Source organism: Heliconius melpomene, chromosome 10 (genome assembly GCF_056956725.1).
Source record: "Heliconius melpomene rosina isolate 202511_hmr_F chromosome 10, ASM5695672v1, whole genome shotgun sequence".
In the NCBI taxonomy this organism is placed as follows: domain Eukaryota; kingdom Metazoa; phylum Arthropoda; class Insecta; order Lepidoptera; family Nymphalidae; genus Heliconius; species Heliconius melpomene.
Genome location: NC_140398.1, coordinates 11012583 through 11036997, shown reverse-complemented (window position 1 = coordinate 11036997; position 24415 = coordinate 11012583). Strand labels below are relative to the sequence as shown.

The window sequence follows — 24415 nt, the reverse complement described above, 5'->3', positions numbered from 1 at the left end:
CGTTTCATTTTAAAATTTACCAAAGATATTATGGGTAATTAAGAATTTTTATGTTTGTAATATAATAAAATTAGATTTTAGATATAAAAATAATGTTTTGTATTAGCTTATGCACTGTGATAGAAAATATTAATTGGATTAAATATTTTGAAATAAAGAAGATTTTTTAAAAAAAGAAATATTTTATAAGTTACATAAAATAAGTAAATAAAAAATTTGCCTTCATTACTTTTAAGTTACTTTTAACTACTCGACTACTTACTTGTCATAAAACAGTATAAACGGATTTAGGCCGCGAATAAGATGCGCCACCCTTGACGGCCGACGTTAGGTATATGAACACACTATGTATGAACACTCACACAAATGCAAAGCTCAGTTAGACTTAGCGGACGGTATTCATAATTATGATTTTCAGACAAGAATGATTTATAATAAAAGAAAAATTAGAGAACCGACAATGAATGTATAATATTTAGTAATTCGGTAGTTACCTCCTTCGTATAACATTTAGCAATACCCTTAATTTGCAGCAACTTTATTTTCGGTGATCGCTTACCATCAGGTGACCCTTACGGTCGTTTGCCTTGTCTTGTTTCATAAAAATACCCATATACTTAATTCTACTTATATAACAATATGTTACAATAGGATTTTCTTTGCTTGTAAAATTTTACAAATAAGCCAATACCTGTTGAAGGCCGACCATGTAGGTTTTTGCTTTGCTTATACGTATTTCTTTGTCAGATATTCGAAATCTTTAATTTTTAAATTCGATGTTTCCAAATTTTGCAGTAGTCCGTGGTCACGGGTAGATAAATATACGCCATTAATCCGGTCTATGAATTTCATTTAAAGTATAGATCGTGAAAATCGAAGATCATGTTATATCGGCAAATTTTGTTCAGTAACCATTTAATTTATCCTAATAGTTTTACTGGACCACAAATGTTGTACATACTTACATGTGTCATTGTAGCTGTGTCAATCTTCAAAATTAAACATAGTCTAAGTATTAGTCCTGCTCAGGTCTTATAGCGATACAACAAAAAAAAAATTCAAATCCGTTTAGCATTTCAGAAGAAGTGAGTAGAGTAGTACAAGCAAACAGACATAAAAATTTAAAATCACAGATTCGTTAAATCGCAGATTATTTTTTTCTAAGTATTTAATGTCATAAATACATTCCGTTTCCTTTCCTTATTACAGTTATGACAATGCAATTAAATAAAATCTTAAGTAGGCAATAGTTAGGTTTTAGTGAATTAGTATTTTTCAGGAATGAAAATTTCGATAAAGGAATTATTAAGTCAAAAAAATTATTGTTAGATAAATTGTAATTCCAATAGATATCTAATTATATTCTTATCGGATTACATACTTTAGATTCTTCTAAACGAAATATTCTATATAAATATAAAAAAAAAACAAACACACAAAATCCCATTTAAAAAACGAATTATATTTAAAATGAAATAAAACATACAGAACTAAACAGTCACAAGCTAAAAATAAAGCATTATCGTTACACTGATTTTATTATGAATCAAAAACATTGTGAGCGAATTGCGCGAATAAATGAAACGAAACGACAGGTTTTGGTGAACAGTACAGTGTCATGAGTTGGCACGTTCAAGGGTCCTCTGCTACTTTCATCGGGAACGTTTCAATGCCAGCTCCGGGTAATTCCGTTGATGTCCGAATATTGGAAGTCAATGTCCATGTTTCAAGTGTCTTTCTTTTCGCTGTCGTTTATAGATTTGCCAGTGGTTGGTGAATGTTGGTCCTTTTCCTTAGCTAGCCGCTGTTTGCTGAACCTGCCCATGCCTGGCTGGTATATGACTAAGCTGGGGCGGTCCTGAAAGTATGAAGTACATTGAAGTTATTCTTGAATAAATTCTTTTTATTTAGAAGTCTAGAAGCTACTAGAAAATAAAAAAAAAACATATATCAATTCACACTTCATTGGATTTCTAGTAAGCTACTCCCACTACTCTTGCGAATGTATTTACGGATAGCAAAAAAAGAAATATGCAATAAATTAAAAAGATATATTTCCGGTAACCTTACAAATATAGAAACAGAATAATGAGAGATTTGTTTGTAATGATAACGAAAAGGAAGAAAAAAATAGGGGAGTAATATTTATTCCCTATCGAAAATGATAATCTCAATTTTTTGTGTTCTTTTTCTAGCTTCACGCTTTAAATTTGTACATTTTAAATGAATCTCTTTAACCGGATTAATTTAAAGGGTAGACTGTGACTGTAGTGTTCGAAACATAGGGTTTCCATAAATATATAGTACTGAGGGCCAGTTTGAAAGTTTAACATAGAAAACTAATACAATTAATGATATCTCACAGACACAGGTTGTTCATAATTTTTTTTGGTTTCACCAACAAACTTCCTCACAACTAATCTAAATCTCTAGACAATAATCACTCACTATATATAGAATATATATTTGCACTTTTTTTAAATATAAATAAATAGAAAATTATTTACATACAATTCTTACCTTGTTTCTTATTCTTCTTTCTGTACGCCGGTCGCTGCTGTCACCTTTTTCTTTCTCCTCAGATCCCTCTCTATCACTAGATTTACTTCTATCATCAAAAGATTTTTGTGATTTCAATGTGGACTCTTCTTTTCCTGACATATCCCCAGAATCCAGACTGTTCCTTCTCATTTTTGACATTTCAAAATCATCTTGATTCTTACTGTCTGACTGATCGTCCTTTAATTTACGATCCATATCTTCGATCATTTTCGTTAAATCATCAGTCTTGACTTGTGGCAATTGAGTGAAGGGTTTAATATCATCATAATTAAGTGTTTTAGGTTTGCCCTCAGAAGACATAATTTTACTGATAACAGATTGCTTATCCGACTTTCCTATCTCGGCTTGCTTTAATCTTTCTTTGCGAGTATCACTATATTTTTTACTTTTTTGCTCACGAGGAGATTCTTTAAATTTATCCCGTCTCTCTTTTTTTAGTTTATCGGCATCATCTTCATCGTCTCTTACGATAGTTTCTTTCTTTTCTAAATCAATTCTTTTCTTTTTATCAATCATTGTATTCAAACCAGTAAGCTTTCTTGGATCTTTAAATACTTTCACTTCAAACACTGGGCTTTCCTTGCTGTCTGTAATAACATCATCATCTTTCACATCACTGACTGATTTATCTCTTTCCCCTTCCCTGGGCTTAATCCTCTTGACATCACTTTCATTTGAATCTTCTTCCTGAAAAGTTAAAAAATCACATAATTATTTTTAGCTTTACGCAGTGTGCGAGATGCAAATAACAGGGTAGGAACTTAGTGTTCAGACACTCTGTTTCCATTAAGATACTTCCTTAGTATACTTTAAAACAATTTGCACTATATAATATATATCTAAAGTAAATCTTAAAGCTTCACGCTGTATCCAGCACACAGCAGGGTAGGCAGAGGGAACCTAGTGTTAACACACTCCATTCCCCACTTTTTGCCGAATCCTGGAGGCATTGAGTGTTGAGTGGCAGAACTCAACGCAGCGCTTTGGCTCGACACCAGAGCGAAGAAATGGAAATATAAACGTAAATAAATATTTCACTTCCTCGAATTCATCACAAACTTGTGCCGCTGCGCCACGACGGCCTCAAATATATTTCTAAATTTTACATATTCATAACTTTAATAATCCGTCGTGGCCGTCGTTGCGCAACGGCTTACGGAACGGAACGATTATTATAAACGCGACGTTTGTGAGTTGGATTCCCAACAGGAAGTTTTATGTTTATTTTCATTTTGTTGCTCTGCTAACAAGATCAATCACCTGCACAACATATTCAGAAGGAAGTGGGAAATGGAATGTCTTAATACTGCTATTATATGGGATGCAGTGTGAAGCAAATAAAAGTATTTGATATTAATATATACCTATTTACATGTCTACTAGCTATTATGAGAATATGTTACAAGGGTGCACTATGGTTAGTACTAATAGTGAAGTATGTACTAAAGATAAAAATGTTATATAAAGAGTAGATATTTTTATTATTATTGTCTAAATAGCTGAAATACTAGATGTACTCTTATGATAATCAAAATATAGCTATATTTATAATTGTTTATATACATAACATTTTTGATAGTTTTAGTTGATATATTAGTTGATGATATATAATACATAAATGATGTTAAATTTTGAACTAAACCACAATTTGAACCTTTGTAGCATCACCACTGCTCTTTTGACTAATTTCTTTATATTTCTGATTAAATTTCTTATTAGATGTTAATGTAAATGTACTGTGTATTTTCATAGTTAATGCAGGAAATTGACTGTCCCAATCGGAATCAGTGCTTGTAACTTCATCAGAACCATTTGTTTTATAATCCACATTCGTGTTTGGATACTTTATTTTTGTTTTATGATAAATTTTATTTTCTTCATAACAAAACAGTTGTCTACTTGATTTATAATAGAAGTCATCATAAACATCATCCTCTGATAAGTTTCCATTTCTCTATTTTACATTCATATCAAATAACTTGTGAATTATTTTGCAGTTAATAAAAGAATTAAATCACATAAAAGCAAATCCAATATGTTCCAAGTTCTGTGTTACTGCTTAATTTAATGATTAACTTTTTTACTAATAGTAGTAGGCTGGTAAAATTTGTTCAGGAATAAAATGTGTTTATGTTACTTTACAAACATATATTCAACCTGAGATTGTTTTATTTGCTTCTATATGATTCAATTATAGAATTAGTAGAATCTCACTAATCTGGAACTATTAAAGACCAGTACAGGTTGGGTTTAATAGTAAGTAAAGCATTGCATAAATAGAAAATCTACAGCAGGGTAGGCCCAATTTTTAAGACATGTGTTGAGTGGCGGAACTTAGCACTGAGCTTTGTCTTCTTTGACAAAGTGAGGGAATGAACATAATTCATTCCCTCATATAGGAATTGAACCCACAATCGTTGTACTTACATTCCAACATTGTACTAAAAATACATATATGTAATATTAACATACCTTTATAGGCAGATCCTTCCCCTTCCTTTCAATTCTCATTTTACGTTTGTCATTTTCTCTTCTCCTACGTTCATCTCTGCCCCTTTTATCTTGCTTTCTAATTGCAAGATAATCTAACAATGGTGTCGATTGCACCTTCTTATCTCCTACTGAAATCATTTGTTATACATTGGTCACTTACTAATTTATTTTTTTGGTTTCACACTCAAACCCGGGGGAAAAGGGAACCTGGGAGCGTAGAGTTAAGACCCTTTTATTCCCACTTTCCGCTGAATTCTTGACTCACCTTGTTACCAGATCAAGGATATTATTCCCTATTCACGGAGCAAATCAAAAATGATAAACAAATCAAAAAAAGATTATTTTATAGGTCACAATTGATAGAGTTACTATATTAAGTGAAAAAAAACCCTTGGATTTATGGAAGTAATATACTAGTAGCACTGTGAATAATATTATTGAACATTGTCTATAGAACTTATTAATAAATATAATTATGATTTAAATTCAGAATCATATCAGAAAATAATTTATACTTAGTAAATTCCAATTAATGCCAAAATTTTACACTTACTTTCGTTCACAGGGTATGAATATTCCAATTTTGGCTGATTTTCAGGTTCTTGATCTTTATGTAAGTTCTCAATAAATTCTTGAAAAATAGGATCACTTTCAATAGTACCACATTTGGGGTCTTTCTTTTTTTTCTTTTTTGGAATTCTTTGAAAAGGGGCATATTCTACAATACCTACATACTCAACACCTGTATACAGAAAAATGATTAAGCAATCAACAAAGTGTAACAGATTTTTTTTGGTGTAAAAGTATGTTGTTTACCTTTTTCATCTAAAAAAACATAGCCGTCAAATTTATCTCTAAATAGATAAATGTCATCAACATTAGTAAAGTTTATGTAGGCTCTCGAATACACATTGTTTCCTAAAGAAAGATCAGGTTTAGCAAAATAGAAATGATCGTGCTCAGGAATCGGCGAAACTTGTTCTATAAATGCCTCTTCGGTCATAGTCGGGGGTAATCTTCGAAGTATAATCTAAAACATATACGAAAATAGAATAAATAACCAAGAAGCATATGCACAGACACCAAAATAACAATGTTTTAATCACTTTTGTCAACGGTCGATGTGGTTTCGCTTTTTTGTCTTTATTTTTATTAATAAAAGTTTTGCTTCCTGAATCAGATTGTGAATCTTTAACATCTTGATCTTCAGTCATTGTACTGGTTTAAGCTTATTTGTCTAATTATTCGACATTATCAAAATCTGTAAATCGCTCGTGACGTTTATGATGCGTGTTGACCATTTGACTTATTAAAATGACGTTGACAATACGAAGAATGTAGATAAAGAAGAAGAAATACCATAAACAGTAGACAAAAAATACGATATCTTTATAGATTTAGCTGATTTAATGTCCGATAAACAATCTAATGCTATAATAGTGTAAAATAAAAATAAGTGAAGATCTAATTTTTGATGATATAAGCAATATAAATTACAGATAAATTGAATCCACTGACACATAGACAATGTTTTAGTCAACTAAAATTTGGGGTTAGAAGACTGTAATCAATTAATCATATAATGTAACCCATCAGTCTTCAAAATAAAAATAGTGATATACCACCGTCAATAGACTATATCTTGGTTTCGTAATAAAAAATCCTCATCTATATAATAGGAAAGATGATTTGGTTTTTAAGTCTTCGTAAAAACTTGAGATCACATAAATATTTGGTAAATCCTCGATATTACAGAACTACCGCAAAATACTATCAAAACACATTAAATGAAACACCTCAAACTGATAATACATCTGAAAAAGGAGGTTTTGCAAAATCTTTTGAAAAACAATCTCAAATTCTTCAAGAAGAACCAGTTGCAAAGCAAACATTTGCATCCCTATTAAGAAATTCGAAATTAATTGAAGTAAGTACTAAGTATTAAGTAATAAAATATCTTCCTTATCCATATTTTTATAAGTTCTTATATTAAAAACTGACTTTCAGCTTGGTGACCCAGTAGGTAAAATAGTCACAGGTAAAATCTTTCATATCGTAGAAGATGATTTGTATATAGATTTTGGATGGAAATTTCATTGTGTATGTACGAGACCGACCAACAGAGGAGAGGAATATGTACGAGGAGCCAGAGTTAGAATACAAATCAAAGACTTAGAACTATCTTCTAGATTTTTAGGATCTAGCACTGATTTAACATTATTAGAAGCTGATTGTAAATTATTAGGGATAATATCCTCACCAGTCCGAATATCAATAAATGAAAAAGTTAATTAATTATTTAAATGTTTACTGCATGTTTAGTTGTTGTTTAATAAGTTTGAGGATTTTAAAACTTATTGCTGTTCTTATCTTACTAAAATACAAAAAGATCATATGTTTTAAGAATAAAGTTGTAATTATATTATGTCCATTTTATTATTCCGAATGTATTGATTGCACTTATCTTTCTTTTTTTTCTATTCCTGTCAGAATTTTTTAAATATTTTTTTGATTGCCAAAAGCCATTATACTCCCCCTACAGACCCACATTGCCAAATTTGTATGGTCAATAATTTTCTTTTATTTATAAAAATTAAAGAACAAATAATCAAATCAGTTTTGTGCTGTAACCCGCACACAGCGGGGTAGGCATAGGCAACCTAGTGTTAAGACACTCCATTCTCCACTTTCTGCCAAGTTTTGGAGGCATTGCGTGTTGATGCGCGGAATTCGCTCGACACCAGAGTGAAGAAATGGAAATATACATTTTTAAATAAATATTTCATGTCCTCTAGTGGGGATTGAACCCACGACCGTCGCGTTACAGTCACACCCTTGTGCCCACGTGGGCCACGACAGCCTAGTCTAAGCAAAAATAATTACCCATATAATATACGCATTGCAAAATCTACACTCAGGATTTGTATAAAAAATAAACAATAGATTGTCAAAGTAATAAAATCAAGTTGAAAACATTAATTTAACACTTTAATTGACCTTAATACAGATAATATATTTATTGGAATAATCTACCAAACAAGTTATAATTAAATATTATTGTCACATTGAGATAGAACAGAAGAAGCATTTTAATTTTAAACATTTGTTTTGTAGGAAACAATTACACATGCTCTGTAAATAGTTAGCTCATTTAAATAAATATTAGCAATTTTATTACATTTCATGTATTATATGTATAAATGAGATAATAAAATATACATACATATTGCCAAAGCATAGATTGCTTTAAACTTCAAATTAGAAATTCATGCAAATTTATTGTATTTGGAATGTTACAGTTACAAATGATAATTTCAGATTTAGACAGGAAAAGAACAGCCACCTTATTTTAATTTTGCTTTACATACTTATATTTAAAATTTTATCTACCAATATTATAAAATAAGTACATTTAAAGTTAATGATTTTTTTTTTAAATAATGAGATTTTTTGTATATTAGTGAGAAAAAAAAATTAAGAAAGAACATCTATAGTGGAAGAGTAATTAGAAACCAAAGCTGACTTTACTAATTTTAAAATAAAATTATATATAGATATGTCCACATGCGTAACCGGAATATACAGTACGGTCAACAAGTCGTGGCCGTATTGAAGTGGGTTTTCTGAACTTATGTGTCTTCTCATTCGGAAAAGAAATATTATAAATTAAGAATTATCCTAAAATTAAATCTGCGCAGCCGTCTACAGCTAACTCAACTCCAGGGCGGCCAATACTTGTTGACCGTATTGTAGCTAATATGATTATATATAATTTGGTTCGTTTGATATGAATATATATACGATATGAGTGAACATATCTATGTTATCTTTTATCAGTTACTAAAATAAATTTGTATGGAGGTTATAACTTATACATACAACATAAACAGTTATCTATATATAAGTAAATAAAAAATAAACAATTTAACTATAACGACAAGCTTTAAGTTTAATACAAATTAAATAATATCACAGTCTAATAAAACTAAATTGAAAATAAGGTCTAACGAAAGTATACTTAATTGAAATATTTGAGATTCACTAAATATTGGTATATAAAATTTTATATAATTTTCGCAAAGTAGAAAACCAAAGCAAATCGTAGAAAACCATTAACACACGTAACGATGTCTATGCTAATTAAATTTAAAAAGATCTAAGTAGGTACATCTTTTTTAGATAATGGAGAATATAATCGTGGCGTCTCCTAGATATTTTCAATAACAAACTCTGTTTACCGAACGTCACAAAGGCACGATTATTCTCGTTACGTACCTACAGTATTTTTAGCATTTTCCTAATTTATATAACATATAACCAAGCAAGTATATAGCTTAATACAAGAATACTGATAATGCTCAAAAATTCAACAACATATTACAATATAAGTCGACGTTTACTGAACTTTGTCGCCATTTCTGGTTACTATTTCCTGTATACTTGGATCCTTAACGGCATCATCAGCGTCTGGTTTAACATCAAGAATTTGATCGACTGTGTCAGGGGCACGTTCAAGAAGTTTGTCTTGTGGATGGGATCTCTCCCATTCCTTTAAATATTGGACAACAGCGGTGTGATTGAATGTCTCAGCTTCATTGAGTGGTCGACTTCCCCAGCGATCCTGTGGGTCATGAGGAACTCCACATTGAGCGAGCAAAAAGTCCACGCAACTAAGATGTCCTTCTGCTGCTGCTAAATGTAAAGCTGTTCTGCCGTCGTAGTCAGATAGAGTCATGTCCATTCCAGAAAGATGGTGTCTAGAAAACAAAACACCAGATTCATATAAATTGAATACCTAAGGTAAGTGACGGTAACTTCGTGATAGTACGTGGTTTCGTGAGTTTTGCTTCTGGCAAAAATAATAAGCAATTTAAGTATTATTTACGGAAACTATATATTGGTATATAATCTTTATACTTTCAACTGTCTAAAAACTAAGTAACAATATTTTAATGATAAAATTGAGCGTATAGCGACATTTTAAACGCAGAGTTGGCTACAAACTGCATTGTAACGTGTCTGCGATGCTTGCGACCGTAAGACTAGGGTAAGAATTTCTTAAGGTTGTAGAAAGACAAAAGTAAGTTATTCGAATAAAACATTGAATATATGCTTTTTTGTATTCTATAATTAAACATTTTATTGAAAAAAAAAATAGATGGAAGCATAAAATTCTTTTAAAATTGCAATAAATCGATTCACGAAATAGCAGACATTTTATTTATCAAGTGTCCGCTATTTCGTGTTACTACCGAATTAGGGAAATCTTAAATACTTTTTAATAAATTTATATTTATGTTATAACTAAGATAATTTAAATTTAAAGCTTAAAATCAGTTACTGTATTTATTAAAGTTTCTCGTGATCGAAATTCGGTATATGTTTTGTCCACTTAAATTTCTATATTACTATTTTAAAGGTAACCTGAATTGGTAATTTTAAGCTAAATTCGTATAGGTACTGCCAATGTAATTTTATTTTTTAATCAACCTTTATAATTTATTGTTGTGTATTTTATCGAATATACGTGGTTGTTAATGATTACTTTACATAATGTAAAAAATACTGAATAAACAGAACTGCGGAAGTTACTAAAATCAGTAACACGAAATAAGATCCCCTACATTTCATTATTTTCTCTAACTTCGTGACAAATAAATCTACGTAAAATCAGCACATTGACTTCTTTGTCTTTGTTAATAGTGTTTATCTTAGTCTTGTTATAAGTCTAAATAAAGATCTTTTTATTTTTTCAAGAATTTTTCAGGAATATAATATATACCTACTAAACACAAAACGCCGTACAAACTGGTTGCGAAAATATATAGTTCTATAAACTGGCATACCTAGCTTCAAAAATTTAACTTGAATTTTGAGTTTTTTTATATATTTTTTATAAAAAAATATATAAACGTTCAAAAATGTAGTTTTTTTAAAACTGAGCTTATATAATTTGTAAATTATAAAAGTTGGGGCTACTCGTGGCGCAGAAGTACAAAGTGTGACTGTAAAACCGACTGGTTGTGGGTTCGATCCCCACTCCAGGAGATGAAAATAGGAATAGTATAGAAAATAGAAAATATTTATTTAAATTTATATTTCAGGCAAAGCACGGCGTTGAGTTGTGCCACTTAACATGCTGTGACTCCGGAATTCCGCAGAAAGTGGGGAACGGAGTGTTTTAAAAACACTAGGTTCCTACCTATCTACCTACCTACCTATCTACCTACCTACCTATCTACCTACCTACCTACCTAGGCCTATCCTGCTGTGTGCGGGATACAGCGTGAAGATGATTTAATTTGATTTGATTTTTTTTATGAAAGTTTTAATGTCGTTAAGCTGATCTACCTATTTTTTTTTATTTACAAATTCTTTACAATCCAAACCAATAAAGGTGTTAATTTTTTTTATTATAAAACCTCACTCGCGAGGTAAAAACTTGTGACCCGAAATAGGGGACACAAACTCACGAAGTTAGAAACAGAGCTAAATTTTATCACGAAGTAGGGTTCAAATTAGAGGTCCACAAATAAATTAATATAAAAATTAAGGTTAAGTTAAACCGCATAATTCACACATTAAATTACTGCCAAAAGACCCACTTTGATCACACTAAAATTTGCAAATTCATATAACCTTTAATAATGTATTTACAATAGTTTAAAGTTATGAGAGCCTTAAACTGCCGAACTCCCGTACATTTACCTTATATTAATTATCAACTACTTATTTGATGACTTCTATGAGAAGAGTTTAGCTGTGGAAAATATAAAGCGTCAGCTTGTTTTTTGAAGTAGCTGCAAAATAAATATAGGTTGCTCAAAAGTAGCCTAAGATTGTATTTTAGAGCAATAATAAAAAAGAAAATTTGCGTAACATATATACTTATTTGCGTTGACACTGATCTCTTTATAGTATCTGTATGAAAACTATAAGTGACTAATAGACGGTGATTTTGAGTAAATCTTAACTAATGGTAAAATGAACTTAGCTCTTATAACAACTAAGTAATTCATTAAGCAAGGTTACTTGAATTATTTTAATTTATTCCCTTGAAGGTGGCGGTTGTTCCTGTTCTTGTTGGAACATCTCGGGAGTATCTGAAGTACTAATAAATATAGATATTTATGTTTATTTCTATTTTAGTTATATTTATTGATAAATGTATATGGATTTTGTATACATAGGTTTTGCGCCTACAGTGACCTATACACATAATATTTACTATTAGTCACTGTAGGTATATATAATTACCTTCTTAAGGCGCTCAAATCTCCACTCGCGGAAGAAAACAGGAGATTCACGATACTTAGTCCAGTTGATTCAAATTTATAACGACGTGGATCCTTTTTGTGGCTAGCATAACGAATATTGTCGTATTTATGGAAGTTGAAACGATCAATCAATTGCTGTAAAAAATAATATACTTAATTACGTAAATAAAAAATAACAAACATTACTTTGAAATTATTAATAAATAAGTATAATTACATCGCAAAATTGAAGGCCTCGGCAGCTATTTCCTAGTGGATCAAGAGGTGGAGACCATGTGCAAATTCCCATAACGTTTGGTACCACGATCAACATGGCTCCAGAAACGCCTGATTTGGCTGGTAAACCTACTTTGAATGCAAATTGTCCAGAATAATCGTACATTCCACAGCTATGCATTAAAGACAGCACATTACGAACTGAATCCGGCCTGAGAACTTTTTCATCGGTTATAGGACAAATACCCCCATTAGCTAAGGTAGCGGCCATTATTGACATTATATCGCAATTCGCCTCCATGGAACAGCACTAAAAATAAGTCATTCTCTTTATGAGTAACATTAAATTTTAATAGGTACAATCGCTTAAAAGTAAAGTAAAGTAAAATATTAAGTAGTTCCTTAATGTTGTAACAGAATGATTTCACTTTATATTTCTCTGCCTGTTTTAGAAATATCTTGGACTTACACATACCTACTGGGTATACGTATGTACCTACTAGGTATACGTTCAGTGTGGCGGTATAACGCGATCGCTACACCTTGTCTAGTCAAACAGTTATGAATCAAATATATTAGGTACTATAAGTTGATTTAAGCCTACTATCATAGATAACATTCAGTGATTTCACTTAAATTAATTGCACTTAGGTACCTGAAAATAAAAATCCATACATTCGCGAAGGTTAGTTTTTTCTGGATAGCATTTATGTTCACGCATATAAAATCCAAGCGCATAGTTCCTATCAGCTGCTTCACGTTCCGATAAAAATACAGCATTATTGAAACCCAATACTTCATTACCCGCGAGACGACTGAAGAATGACATGACGTAGTCAAATTTTTCAGCGAGTGTCATTTCTGGTTTATCCAAAGTTTTCAATAAAGAACATACTAAGATTGCACCAGCATTGATCATGGGATTGTGAGGTTTCACTGTAATAAATAAACGCATATTACTTTAATAGTAAGTAATTCAATTGTTTAGTTTCATCGAACAGTGAAGAAGCAGCTAAATTAAGTAGTAGGAATACTACTGTTTATCCCTTATTAATTAGGTAATATATATTTAAAGCATTTTGAAATACGAAACATCCCCACTATAAAATGTCTAAAATACGTACTATTGTAATCCAAGACGAGTTCATTGAAGTTTCGGCCACTGGGCTCCGTGCCAACATACTTATGTACCGAGTCAGGGCCCAGCGTCTCTAGCGCCATAGCATAAGTTAATGGTTTGCTGCAGGATTGTAGAGTGAATGGAACATTGACATCACCTATTATAAACCATCACATGAATGTAGTCAAAAGATTTATTGTACTTAGTAAAAATTATTATCTTTTAAAAAAAATTACCGATCGAAAATCGTTGTCCGTCTATTGTGCAGACACTAACGCCCCAATTTTCAGAGCTTGCTCGTGCCAACTGTGGTATATAACTGGCAACTTTACCATCTGTATTACTTTTGGCTGCCCAGTACATTTCTTCTATATCCTTGATGAAATCTTGAAAATCAGGAATCACAAATTGACTGCGAAATGCCCTTGTAATTAACACTATATTGGGTGAAATTACTTCCTTAAAACTTTTTCGGTCGAGTTTTAACGTTTCAGGAGATCCCCCTTCGAAGTTTGATTCTTTATGAACTTTGTACAAATTATGCATAACTTCTTTAACTCGAGGATCATTCTTTCTAATGCCTGTAGTTCTCAGTGCCTAAAAACATTCAATAACTCAATGTGTTTAAGTGAATTTTGCCATTTCCTTAAAATTAAATTGTGTTAATCTCGTTAAAAAACTTACGGCCAAAAATTTGCCTACGGGAAGTAAACCTGAATCTTCATTCTTAAACATGTCAAATAGGACATCATCTGCATTTTTATGTGAGCCTTCTCTCACCCTGTAGGATTAAAATAATATTATTGATATTTGATATTCTATTTAGTTGCCAATCATGCAATTACGTGGGTACCAACTACATATCAAATAAGCTAGCAAAGGATCGCTAAATACGTGGTTTTGTAATAAATTAGTCACTCAAACTACGACTTTGCTGGAGCAGTACTGAGCACCTAAAATATGTCGTCACATAGAGTCTATTTATATGACAAAAAGATTGAAGCATCACGCGCGGGTGTGTCAGCGACGTAGTCGACTACTGTGCAAACAAGTCAACAATCGCCGTGACTTTCGTTGTTTTGGAACTTTACCAACATCGAAACACATTCAAGGATAGGTAATAGAGAAATTTTTCAATAATATTTTGTTTTAAATTTCCAAGCGTGTATGTAAAAATATTTATATGCTATATGTCTATATATATGTTTACATACGTACTTACATAAGCATAAATATTTCTAAGATATTTTCATTTGATATTATCTATACGTCTGTACTATGACTAGCATATGATATCTGAGCAGCAGTAGTTGTCTGTTACGCCTTATCTACCTCTTATTTCACATAATGTAAATCAGTGCAATGATTTACTTGTAAAGGCTTGTATATATATGTTTATACAAATAGTTTATTATAATATAGGTATTATACACGTGTAAAATAACTGCTAAAAGGCGAAAGACAAATGAACAAACATGCAATGTCGTTTGTAAAAGTACTCACGCTGGGTCTAAGTTGTGCACGAATGAGTAGTGTCTGCGCCATGAAAGGGGAACACAATATTCTATTAGAATGTACCCATTACAATATATACTATTCTCATATGTTATGTTAATGCTCTTCATGCACCATACCATATTATTTATTCATGTGTAAAAAAAGTCTTTTCATTATTATTTTATTCAATACCAATTTTCTCTACACTATCGTCGTAATTATACATGGTGTGCATTCAATGTCAGGGGTGAATTAAACAAGGACCCGGCGCACGGCGTCTACGATAAATTTGTTACGTATTCTGTCTGGACTTTAATATAGATCAATAGGAGTCGATATGTGCCATTATTAACAATTGATTTTTAATAAAACACTTCTAATATTACTCTCATCGAGCAATTGTCTCGTTAGGAAAAGTTATAAATAGACTGTCACTTGTAAATAAAAGAGAATTGATTATCTTACCTCATATCTATAGATTGGGCGGCGTAGAAGCTTGGTGCTGAATTGCGCCATTTCTGTAAAGAAATTAACGTTATTTTTTTGGAATTTTCACTAAAAGATCCCTACGATTTCCGGTTCTTCTCCGGTCACCGTGTCAAGGTCCAAGGTCATACATAGCGCGGAAGGAACACTGAAAAGCTTAACAGAAGAGACACTCACAGGTCGTTCTATAACATAGACGGGCCTCACTTGACTGTAATATCGGTGGCACAGGCATACTGTCAGCTGTTTAAAAAGAGGGTGGCGGACGGCAACGAGCCTACGAAGCTGACGGCTGTGCATAACGGCGGCCGGTGAGGTAAAATGAAGAACGCTCGAGCTCTACAGCCTTGCTACAGCGCGCAGGCGTCGACTGGCGCACCCGGCCCCTCGGCCGGCGTTCGTTATCTAAGTGACACTATTTACTTCAGTTGTGACGTTTTTCCACGTGAAAATTAGACGTCATAGTAAATTATATCATTTTATATCGTAATACAAATATAATTTGTAGGCACTTTTATCCGTTTTTTTTAGATAATATTAATATAAATGGTAAGTACGTTTATTATTTTATGATATTTAAAAAAAAATATATCGTAAAATTATTTTATTATGGTTATATTCTTTTTATTCTTTTTCCAACTTCACGCTGTATGCAGGAAGAGGGAACCTAGAGTTAAGTCTCACTCCGTTCACTATTTTCCGCCGCATTCTCAAGGCATTGCGTGTTGAATGGCGGGACTCACCGCCAGGCGTGTTTACAGACACACACTTGTGCCCATGCGCAACGACTGGCCTCTGCCTCCTTTTCATTATCATGAATGAGAAAAAAAAATATTTCTTTTGGGATGCGATTAAGAAATCATTTTAATTTTTTTAGAATAAAATTACTTAAGATATACCTAAATTATGTTTTATTTAATTCATTACTTTACTCAAAAAATATATATTTAACATATTCTAAAATTTAATACATTTCCTGTTATTTTAATTTTACACGATAAATACACATATTTTTTAAATTCTATTCCGCTGTATTATGTTGCCTGAAGCTAAAAAAACCTTACATATATAACTTAATCTCAATACCTGTTATTGTAAATACTCTTCAGATATTTTGGATTTTGTAGCCAATAAAGATTAAATAAAATAAAAAAACCCTATTCTGACACCATGTATTTTTGTTTTGCTTTAAAATTAAGAAAAATATGTTGAAAATAAAAATATTACGTAAAATAAGATGGTAGTAGTAATAGTGAAATAAATAAAAATAAATATATTTATCAACATCAAATATTAAAATAAAATAAAAGAAAAATCTTAGAGCACTCACTTCAAAATCATTGCCATATTCCATTACGAAATCGTCAAAACTGCACTTGGAAAAGAAACGCATACGAAGTGTGATAAAAAACACGTGATTCTTCCCAGTGAGGGGAGACGTTCAATCAGGCGTCGTGTTTTCTCCAACTGTACTGAACCATTATTTTCAGCCTGTCGCTTATAAATACTATCCCGAGGAGTGCCAACAGCTACGTCGGGACGGGTATCAACGTATATTTAGATTGTATATAATTGTGAACGCTCATGTCTATAGAATTTTAGTTATTACAATTACCTACCTATAGGTACATATATCCATGGGCGTAGGTATAGGGTAGAGGGGTCCGTGCCCACCCCAAAAATTTTACTAACGAAAAAGACATGGTCATTTATATCGCAAAAACTCATTATTCGACACTATAAGCAAAATCAAAATTAACAGGGTACTGGGAGGGACAAAGAATTATGAAATTTGGGAGCATCTACAGGTAGTAATAGTTCAGGAAAAAATCTGAAAACTATACATTTGTGATTAAATCCTAAAAAATAATAGCATAAAAGGGGGGCAATCAGATGAAAGGACTCTAGCTAAGCTAAGCTTGAATTTCAAGAAAGCTCGAGACTTCCAATTGTTGTATGGAACCCTCGGTGGGCGAACCCGATTCGCGCTTGTCTGATTGTTTTAATCCGCCGTTATTAGCTATGAGCAGATAAGTGGAAGGCAACAGTCTCGTTAAGTGCTACTCCGAGTGGACTACACCCTTTTTTTATGTAATCAATCTTTGTGTGGACTATGCTGGTCGAAAATGTCCCATGATTGATTAAATATTTAAAAACATTATTATTATACACATATTTGTTTATGAATCCAAGGAATTACGGTATAAGATTTTTATATAAAAAGTTTCTACTGAAGAAACTATGAAATAATGTTACTGGATGTATACAATGGAATTAAACATTGATTCTTCATTTCGTAACATAATATATTACAAATATAAAATATTATTCACCGTAGATCTACAGAAATGTGACATGTATGGACAAAATTAGGGGAAATAAAATAATTATTATTTAATATAGTACATTTTTATTTCCACTTTAATGTTAATTACTGCTCAGTAAATTATTTAACAATCCAAGTCTATTCCATAGTTCGTTTCACAAATTTGACATAAACGGGTCCGGAGTTTCTAAGGACTACATCCGAAATAAATTGAAGATCAGAATGCTTAGTCACGGGAAGTAACTTGAAATTTCTCAAAATTTCCGTTAATGCCGACTTCATTTCTATCATGGCAAACTTTTGACCTGAAATATAATATGCACAAAATAAACTTTTTTATATACCTTCCTTTCCTGAGTATGAACAGATAAAAAAGTTATGTTTATTTTCCACATCATATTACGATAGTTTTGAGCGTGAGCGAAATTCCTTGTTAAAGACGTATACATATTTTTTTTGTAAAACAAGCAAAAAACCTCGCCATCTAAAAAGCTACTCTTATATATGAAAATGACAGTCTTAACATAATAAATACTGAAACAATTTTAAAGATAGTATATTGCTGTGCAAAAAGTACTCGATAGAAATAGATCGCCATTGACACGAATATCGTTCTTCGTTTAGGAAATCAACATTCTCAAAAATTATGTAGAAATTTATTTGTGTTATGGATATTATTATAGTTATATAAATTATGTTTAATTTAAAATAAATAATTTTTTCACCAATACAGTTCCTAGGGCCTGCGCTGAATGGTATGTACGCGTAATTGTGTCGCCCAACACTATTTTCAGGTAAAAATCGATCTGGGTCAAACTTCAGTGGATTCTTAAATAAATTGTCTTGCCGATGCAGGTCAAATATATGGATGTGGCATGTTGCCCCTGCTGGTATTTTGTAATTACCTAAGAATAAGCCAAAACGGTATATTTTAAATCTCACAGCATATTTTACGTGATAAAGGGTCTACCAGTGTATGAGAAAGCTGCACTGAATTCTAATAAATTATTTTATATATGGCTGTATTGCTTTTATCTGAAATGGCAATACACCAATTTTTTTGTCTCCAACCTTTACGGTAAGGAAGTTATGGGGATAATAATCCTTAACATTAAAGTTTATTTTCTCAATATCTATTAAAGATATCCCTATGAAATTTAAACTGAACGAAGAAATGAAAACATTAATATCTATATATATAAAATCGAAAGGTCACTCACTCATCACGAAATCTCAGAAACTACATTTGCTAGGAATCTCAAATTTTGTATAGGCGTTATTTATAGGACGTAGGTGCTCGCTAAGACGGGAATTTGCAATATTCGACTTCTAAGGGGTTGTTTTTGGGGTTGAAAGTTTGTATGAAACTTCGTTACTACAAATGCTAGGAGTCTGAAATTTTGCATGGACGTCACTTATAGGACGTAGGTACTCATGGAGACAGAAATTAATAATAACGTAGTCCACGCAGGCGAAGCCGCGGGCGAGCCGCTAGTTTATCTATAAAATTATTATTTTATTTTTTGAAAATTTTTGGGATATGAAGAAATTGTAAAAAAATGTTGGCTATTTTTGGAGAGCTTTTTTCTATACCTAACTGAATTGAAACCTTATAAAACTATATGCATATACTAAATGCATAATTGTTAGCTATCTATGCTATACTTAGGCGATTATAAAAAAAAACAGTATTACATGAATAACATTAATAATAGTATCGTGCTTACTTAGGATGGTTTCTTCAGCTATTTTACGACTAATGAAGGGCACAGGTGGATAGAGTCTTAACGACTCCTTAACACAGCAGTCTAGATAGCGCATTTTGGCAAGATCATTCATTGTCGCTGGCCGTGTGTCATTGCCAAATATAGCTTTTATTTCTTCTACAACTTTTTCCTATAAAATATTGTGAAGAGCTTAAGCACTTTTGATTGGGATGAAAATAAAATGTAGTAAGTTTCAGTTGATTAACCTATTGACGCCATCACATATCTATGTAGATGATATGGATAGAATACAAATACAAAAACCCATAAGTATGTGTACGTATTAATTTTTAACCGACTTCTGTAAGAAAAGGAGGTTATCAATTCGACTGTATTTTTTTTTTATCGTGCACTATAAATTTTTTATTGTTAATATTTAATTCGATTTTAATTAACGTTAAATATCACCTGCACGTCTTGTTCGTTTGCTAAAGATAATAAACAGTAAGTTAATCCTGCTCCTGTCGTGTCATGACCCTGTAATAATATTTAATTATTAAGCACATAAAATATTGCATTAAATCCAACAATTATATTTTTAACAACTAGCGACCCGCTCGCTGCTTCGCCCGTTTAAACTACATATTTATTAATTTACTAATCTGTATTATTTTCGATTTTTAATAGACAATAATATCATTTAAAACAATATGTATACCTATATTAAAATGTAAAACTTCAGCTACTTCAATTTTAAAAAAATATATATTATTTGTAGAAATTTTGTCGAACAACATTCTAATGTTAAGTGTAGCTTGCCAAAATTCAATAGTTAAAACTGTCGTTAAATCGATTAAGTCGTTTTTGAAATCAGCGTTACAAGCGTACAAATGTACAGAAAAACAGACAAAAAAAAAAATTCGGCGTTTTTGGTTCTAATGCGTTGTTAAATGCCACCAATATTTTTTTTTCTTATATCTCTTCCATGTGCAGACAACGATCCGTTACGATTTTATTATAAGTATAGATTAAACAATTATAGATATATACATATATATACTTCAAACATAAATGTATCGACTTCCTCCTGTATACCGACGCTGTCAATGAGGCCGTTCCTTTCAGCTATGAGCAATAAATCCAACATGAATTTCTTTTTTTGTGTAGGTATATCGCATTCATTTATTTCCCCCCCTTTTAATGCGTTATCTTTATTATTTAAATACAAGCCCAAATTATTTCTTCGCATTTTTATAACATTTCCTGTAAAACGATGAATATCTGATACGCATTTTTGGTGTTGTTTACCAAAAGAGGTAAAATTAAAGATAAAATCTGAGATATAAATCATGTTCGTAAATCTCTTAAGAATTAAACCAATGAGTTCATGTATTGTTTTTATATATAATTTGCCTTCCGAATTTCCATCCTCACTAAGTCGAGTGCCCATAGCTGTTTCTGTAATCAAAACCCAATTTGTAATTAATGCTTATAAGAATAATAACTCTATTGAATAACTTATCCAGTATCCTTATTAATAACTTACCACAAATTGTATGTAGAGTATACTCGGACATAACTGGATGTATATCGAATGTTTTGCCATCAGTCTTTTCCAGGTGTTGTAGCAAGCGTAGATTGTTTTCAGCTACAATTGGATAATATTTTTGTAAAACATTAAAGTGAAAAGCTGGAGTCAGAATTTTTCTTCTCTTTTGCCACTTTTCTCCTTTAAATAAAACATATAATTTACTAAACATATTTTAAAATAGAAGCAATATAATACTTGATTGCCTCCTTATCTTTCTGTTTGTACACAATGTGATGAGAAATAAAGTTTATTTATTATTTATTATAATATCATCAATGTAGAGACAAGGATTAAGCTGTTAATAAAAAATATATTACCGCTACTCACAAGTAGTCCTTCCTGCAACCAGGCTTTTAAAAATTTATAAACAAGACTTTTTTCATGATACTTCTTGCTCGATGTAATAATCTATGAATTATTTAATTATTAATTATGTTATAAATAAATTATAAAAGGTGGACAAAAATCTATTTGTTCCTAATGAAAGCTCAAAATAATAAATATTCATTTATCGAAAAGAGAAAGTCAGAGAGAAACTCATCATAAGTTAATCTATTTCTGCGCTTTGAAACCGAAAAATTTTTTTAAGTGAAATTTGACATAATTCATATTACGAGTCTAAATGGATTTTAGAATTTGAAATGGATGTTCGAGTTCGAGTTTAAATGGATTTTAAATTACTTTAAATATATGATTTTTTTAAATTTATAATTCTATATTAACTATTACTTATTATGTACCTCTATATCGTCTGCATTATAAATGTTTATGGTGCCAATGTTGAAAGCGTAGTATCTGTAAATTCCGTTGTAAAATGATGCTTGGTCGCGCCCCAAACGAAACAAATCCACTAAAATATACAAACCATTATTAAACCAAATAATGTTTATTAAAAACAGCTGTTTTTATTATTTATAATAAACATGAAACCGAACCCGTTATAGTCCAATTGCTTGGTGCTGTAGCTTTGCTTTTGCTTTCGAGAACTTAGAATTATATTTTAAAGCAACCATATTTACTATTTCTGTTTATAGACTTCAAGTAACGAGATAAATAGAAAATTAACCTAATATACTATCAGCAGAATTTGTACTGCAAAGAAAATAATAAAATAAAACAAATACCTGGTGAAAGAAACATTTCCAAAGTGTTCCCAATTAGAAATTTGAGCTGAGGTCCTGGAATATTTAAGTATACTTTGGCATTTTCGTTACAATTAATTGTAAAATGAAGTAAAAATATAATTAATAGAAATAAAAGAATAATTGACAGCATCATAATACGTAGATGTTGTTAAGCGATTGAACCACCAAGTGAATTAGAGACAGTAAACTATGCTTAGGTACTATAAATCTTTCAAGTACCAAGGCATAAAACGTTTATTTATGAAGACTAATACGACGTTGGCGAAGCCATATATAATAGGTCAAAGTTTTAATATCTCAATAATATTTATAATTGAGGAGTAGGTAATAAAGCCATTTTACATGAAAGAATTATCCAGAAAAATATTGAAAGTGTGTTTCATTATTCCATGGAAGTGAAATCGAAAGTTCTTTATTGAATTTCATTTTCACACAGCTATTACTTTGGGTACCAATAAGATATACTCGGTTATCGATCAAACAGGTTGGGTAAATAAATCAGTAATCTGATACCCCCATCTGATTTTATAATAAAAATGTAAATTTATTTTGTGTATTTTTTCCCATTTATAATTAAATGGCTATTTAATAAACCGAATAAGTCCCATATGCCAATATGATAAATGCCATAATGACAACCGACATGTTTTTACTTATTAATATTTAGTAGCTCTTAAAAATTATCAACTCAGCTTTAGGTAATATCAGCTTCATTTCGAGATAATGGGAATATTATCTACGCTTGTTCGGCCAACTCTGGTTGACTGTGTAAAATTGTATTAAATTTAAAATATATATATTTTAAGCAGTTAAAATATAACATAAGAAGAAAAACAAGAAAAAAATGTTTACTGAAATATAAATTTTAAAGAAAATAAACTATAATAAAAAAAATATCCACTTAAATATATAGTATGAGATGTAGGTAAAGTAGTTATTTTTATAGCAAGCAATAAGTTTTTTATTTTTTATTGCATGAGATTCTCTACTTGATGTGTTTTGTTAGGTATTTCAAAGACTAGCACATGCCCTCAATGTCGTTCAAGTTGGCTTAAGAACTTTTGTTTACCATGTATCTTCTATTCTTGAGGCAAGTCGTGGCGAAAAAGCACATGCCGGCGACTATTAAATCGACAGGCTTTTTGGTTCGACTCCCATTCCAGGAAATGAAATATTTAATATTTTCATTTCTTCTACCTGGTGTCGAATCAAAGGGCGGTGTTGAATCCCACCACCACTCAACACGCAATGTCCTTAGAATTCGGCGGAAAAAGCGGAACAGAGTGTCTTATTTTTATTATTCTATTTATTTTTTTAGTAGTTTCAGAAATTAAAGTGCTTAAAAAGATGATCAGGCAAACATTTCAAAGTCATTGATTTTACAATGTTGGTCCAATTTTAGTCTCGTTATATCTTATATGAGAAGAACCGACCCAAGATTTAATGGGTTCACCGTGTAGCTCATCTCATTGCAGGGCAAGGAGCTCAGAGCAATGCTGAGGATTTGCGACCCGAGTGTAAATGGAAATTAGAAATGATAACATAATAAATACTTAAATGAAAAATATTATATTCTATAAATATTAAATAATATTATTATAAAACCTTCTTCTGAAATTGAATGAAGACATACAATGAATGAATGAAATAACACAGGGACTTATAAAACATTAGAACGTTTCATTCTAGAGAATGAAATATTACCTGTAATTAATATTAATCAACTCAGTCGAGAATCAACACTCCAGACCCATTTGGTATGGTATGGTATGGTATGGTTCTTTAAATCTGGCGTTCCGAGCGTGCCATTTGAGCACATATCACTTCGCCAATGTCACGTTGTATGGAGAAGACACAGAGACCCATTTGGGTCCCGACTATTAATCTCACTACTCGCTACGATGTTATTAATATAATAATATTTGTTTATTATTTTTCCTCAATTTGTATTTATTATTCATGTAGTGGTAATGTGAAAATACATAAATAGTTAATT

At 31.2% G+C, this 24415-nt stretch overlaps 4 protein-coding genes across 12 annotated transcripts; 1 reads left to right on the top strand and 3 right to left on the bottom strand.

The window, feature by feature from the left end:
• Positions 1-1441: 1441 nt before the first annotated feature.
• Positions 1442-6377, bottom strand: LOC146535618 (uncharacterized). Of its 2 annotated transcripts, none has more exons than XM_085191075.1 (6): positions 6162-6377; positions 5872-6085; positions 5609-5797; positions 5035-5183; positions 2512-3249; positions 1442-1858 (listed from the first exon to the last, which is right to left on the bottom strand). In XM_085191075.1, exons 1-6 carry the CDS (start codon positions 6267-6269, stop codon positions 1727-1729), a joined length of 1530 nt encoding a protein of 509 aa, XP_085047201.1. In that variant the 5' UTR covers positions 6270-6377; the 3' UTR covers positions 1442-1726. The 2 variants fall into 2 exon arrangements, with proteins under 2 accessions (XP_085047201.1, XP_085047202.1); XM_085191076.1 differs by having other exon boundaries at positions 2521-3249; positions 6162-6376.
• A 238-nt stretch (positions 6378-6615) lies between these two features.
• Positions 6616-7480, top strand: mRpS28 (mitochondrial ribosomal protein S28). Its single transcript, XM_085191078.1, has 2 exons — positions 6616-6982; positions 7063-7480. Exons 1-2 carry the CDS (start codon positions 6740-6742, stop codon positions 7348-7350), a joined length of 531 nt encoding a protein of 176 aa, XP_085047204.1. The 5' UTR covers positions 6616-6739; the 3' UTR covers positions 7351-7480.
• A 541-nt stretch (positions 7481-8021) lies between these two features.
• Positions 8022-17136, bottom strand: GLS (glutaminase). 6 transcript variants are annotated; one of them, XM_085191072.1, is made up of 10 exons: positions 16982-17136; positions 15631-15683; positions 15172-15204; positions 14353-14449; positions 13905-14265; positions 13673-13825; positions 13204-13484; positions 12550-12858; positions 12313-12467; positions 8022-9812 (listed from the first exon to the last, which is right to left on the bottom strand). In XM_085191072.1, exons 1-10 carry the CDS (start codon positions 17042-17044, stop codon positions 9452-9454), a joined length of 1866 nt encoding a protein of 621 aa, XP_085047198.1. In that variant the 5' UTR covers positions 17045-17136; the 3' UTR covers positions 8022-9451. The 6 variants fall into 6 exon arrangements, with proteins under 6 accessions (XP_085047198.1, XP_085047195.1, XP_085047196.1 ...); XM_085191069.1 differs by lacking the exon at positions 16982-17136 and adding an exon at positions 15829-16061; XM_085191070.1 differs by lacking the exon at positions 16982-17136 and adding an exon at positions 15859-16061.
• Positions 17137-18044: 908 nt separating this feature from the next.
• LOC146535615 (cytochrome P450 4C1-like) lies at positions 18045-24376 on the bottom strand. 3 transcript variants are annotated; one of them, XM_085191059.1, is made up of 10 exons: positions 24124-24376; positions 22399-22452; positions 22015-22124; positions 21592-21682; positions 21230-21412; positions 20744-21141; positions 20152-20220; positions 19705-19873; positions 18703-18882; positions 18045-18282 (listed from the first exon to the last, which is right to left on the bottom strand). In XM_085191059.1, exons 2-10 carry the CDS (start codon positions 22412-22414, stop codon positions 18116-18118), a joined length of 1383 nt encoding a protein of 460 aa, XP_085047185.1. In that variant the 5' UTR covers positions 22415-22452; positions 24124-24376; the 3' UTR covers positions 18045-18115. The 3 variants fall into 3 exon arrangements, with proteins under 3 accessions (XP_085047185.1, XP_085047183.1, XP_085047186.1); XM_085191057.1 differs by having other exon boundaries at positions 22399-24376; XM_085191060.1 differs by lacking the exon at positions 18703-18882 and having other exon boundaries at positions 22399-24376.
• Between the last annotated feature and the right edge of the window lie 39 nt (positions 24377-24415).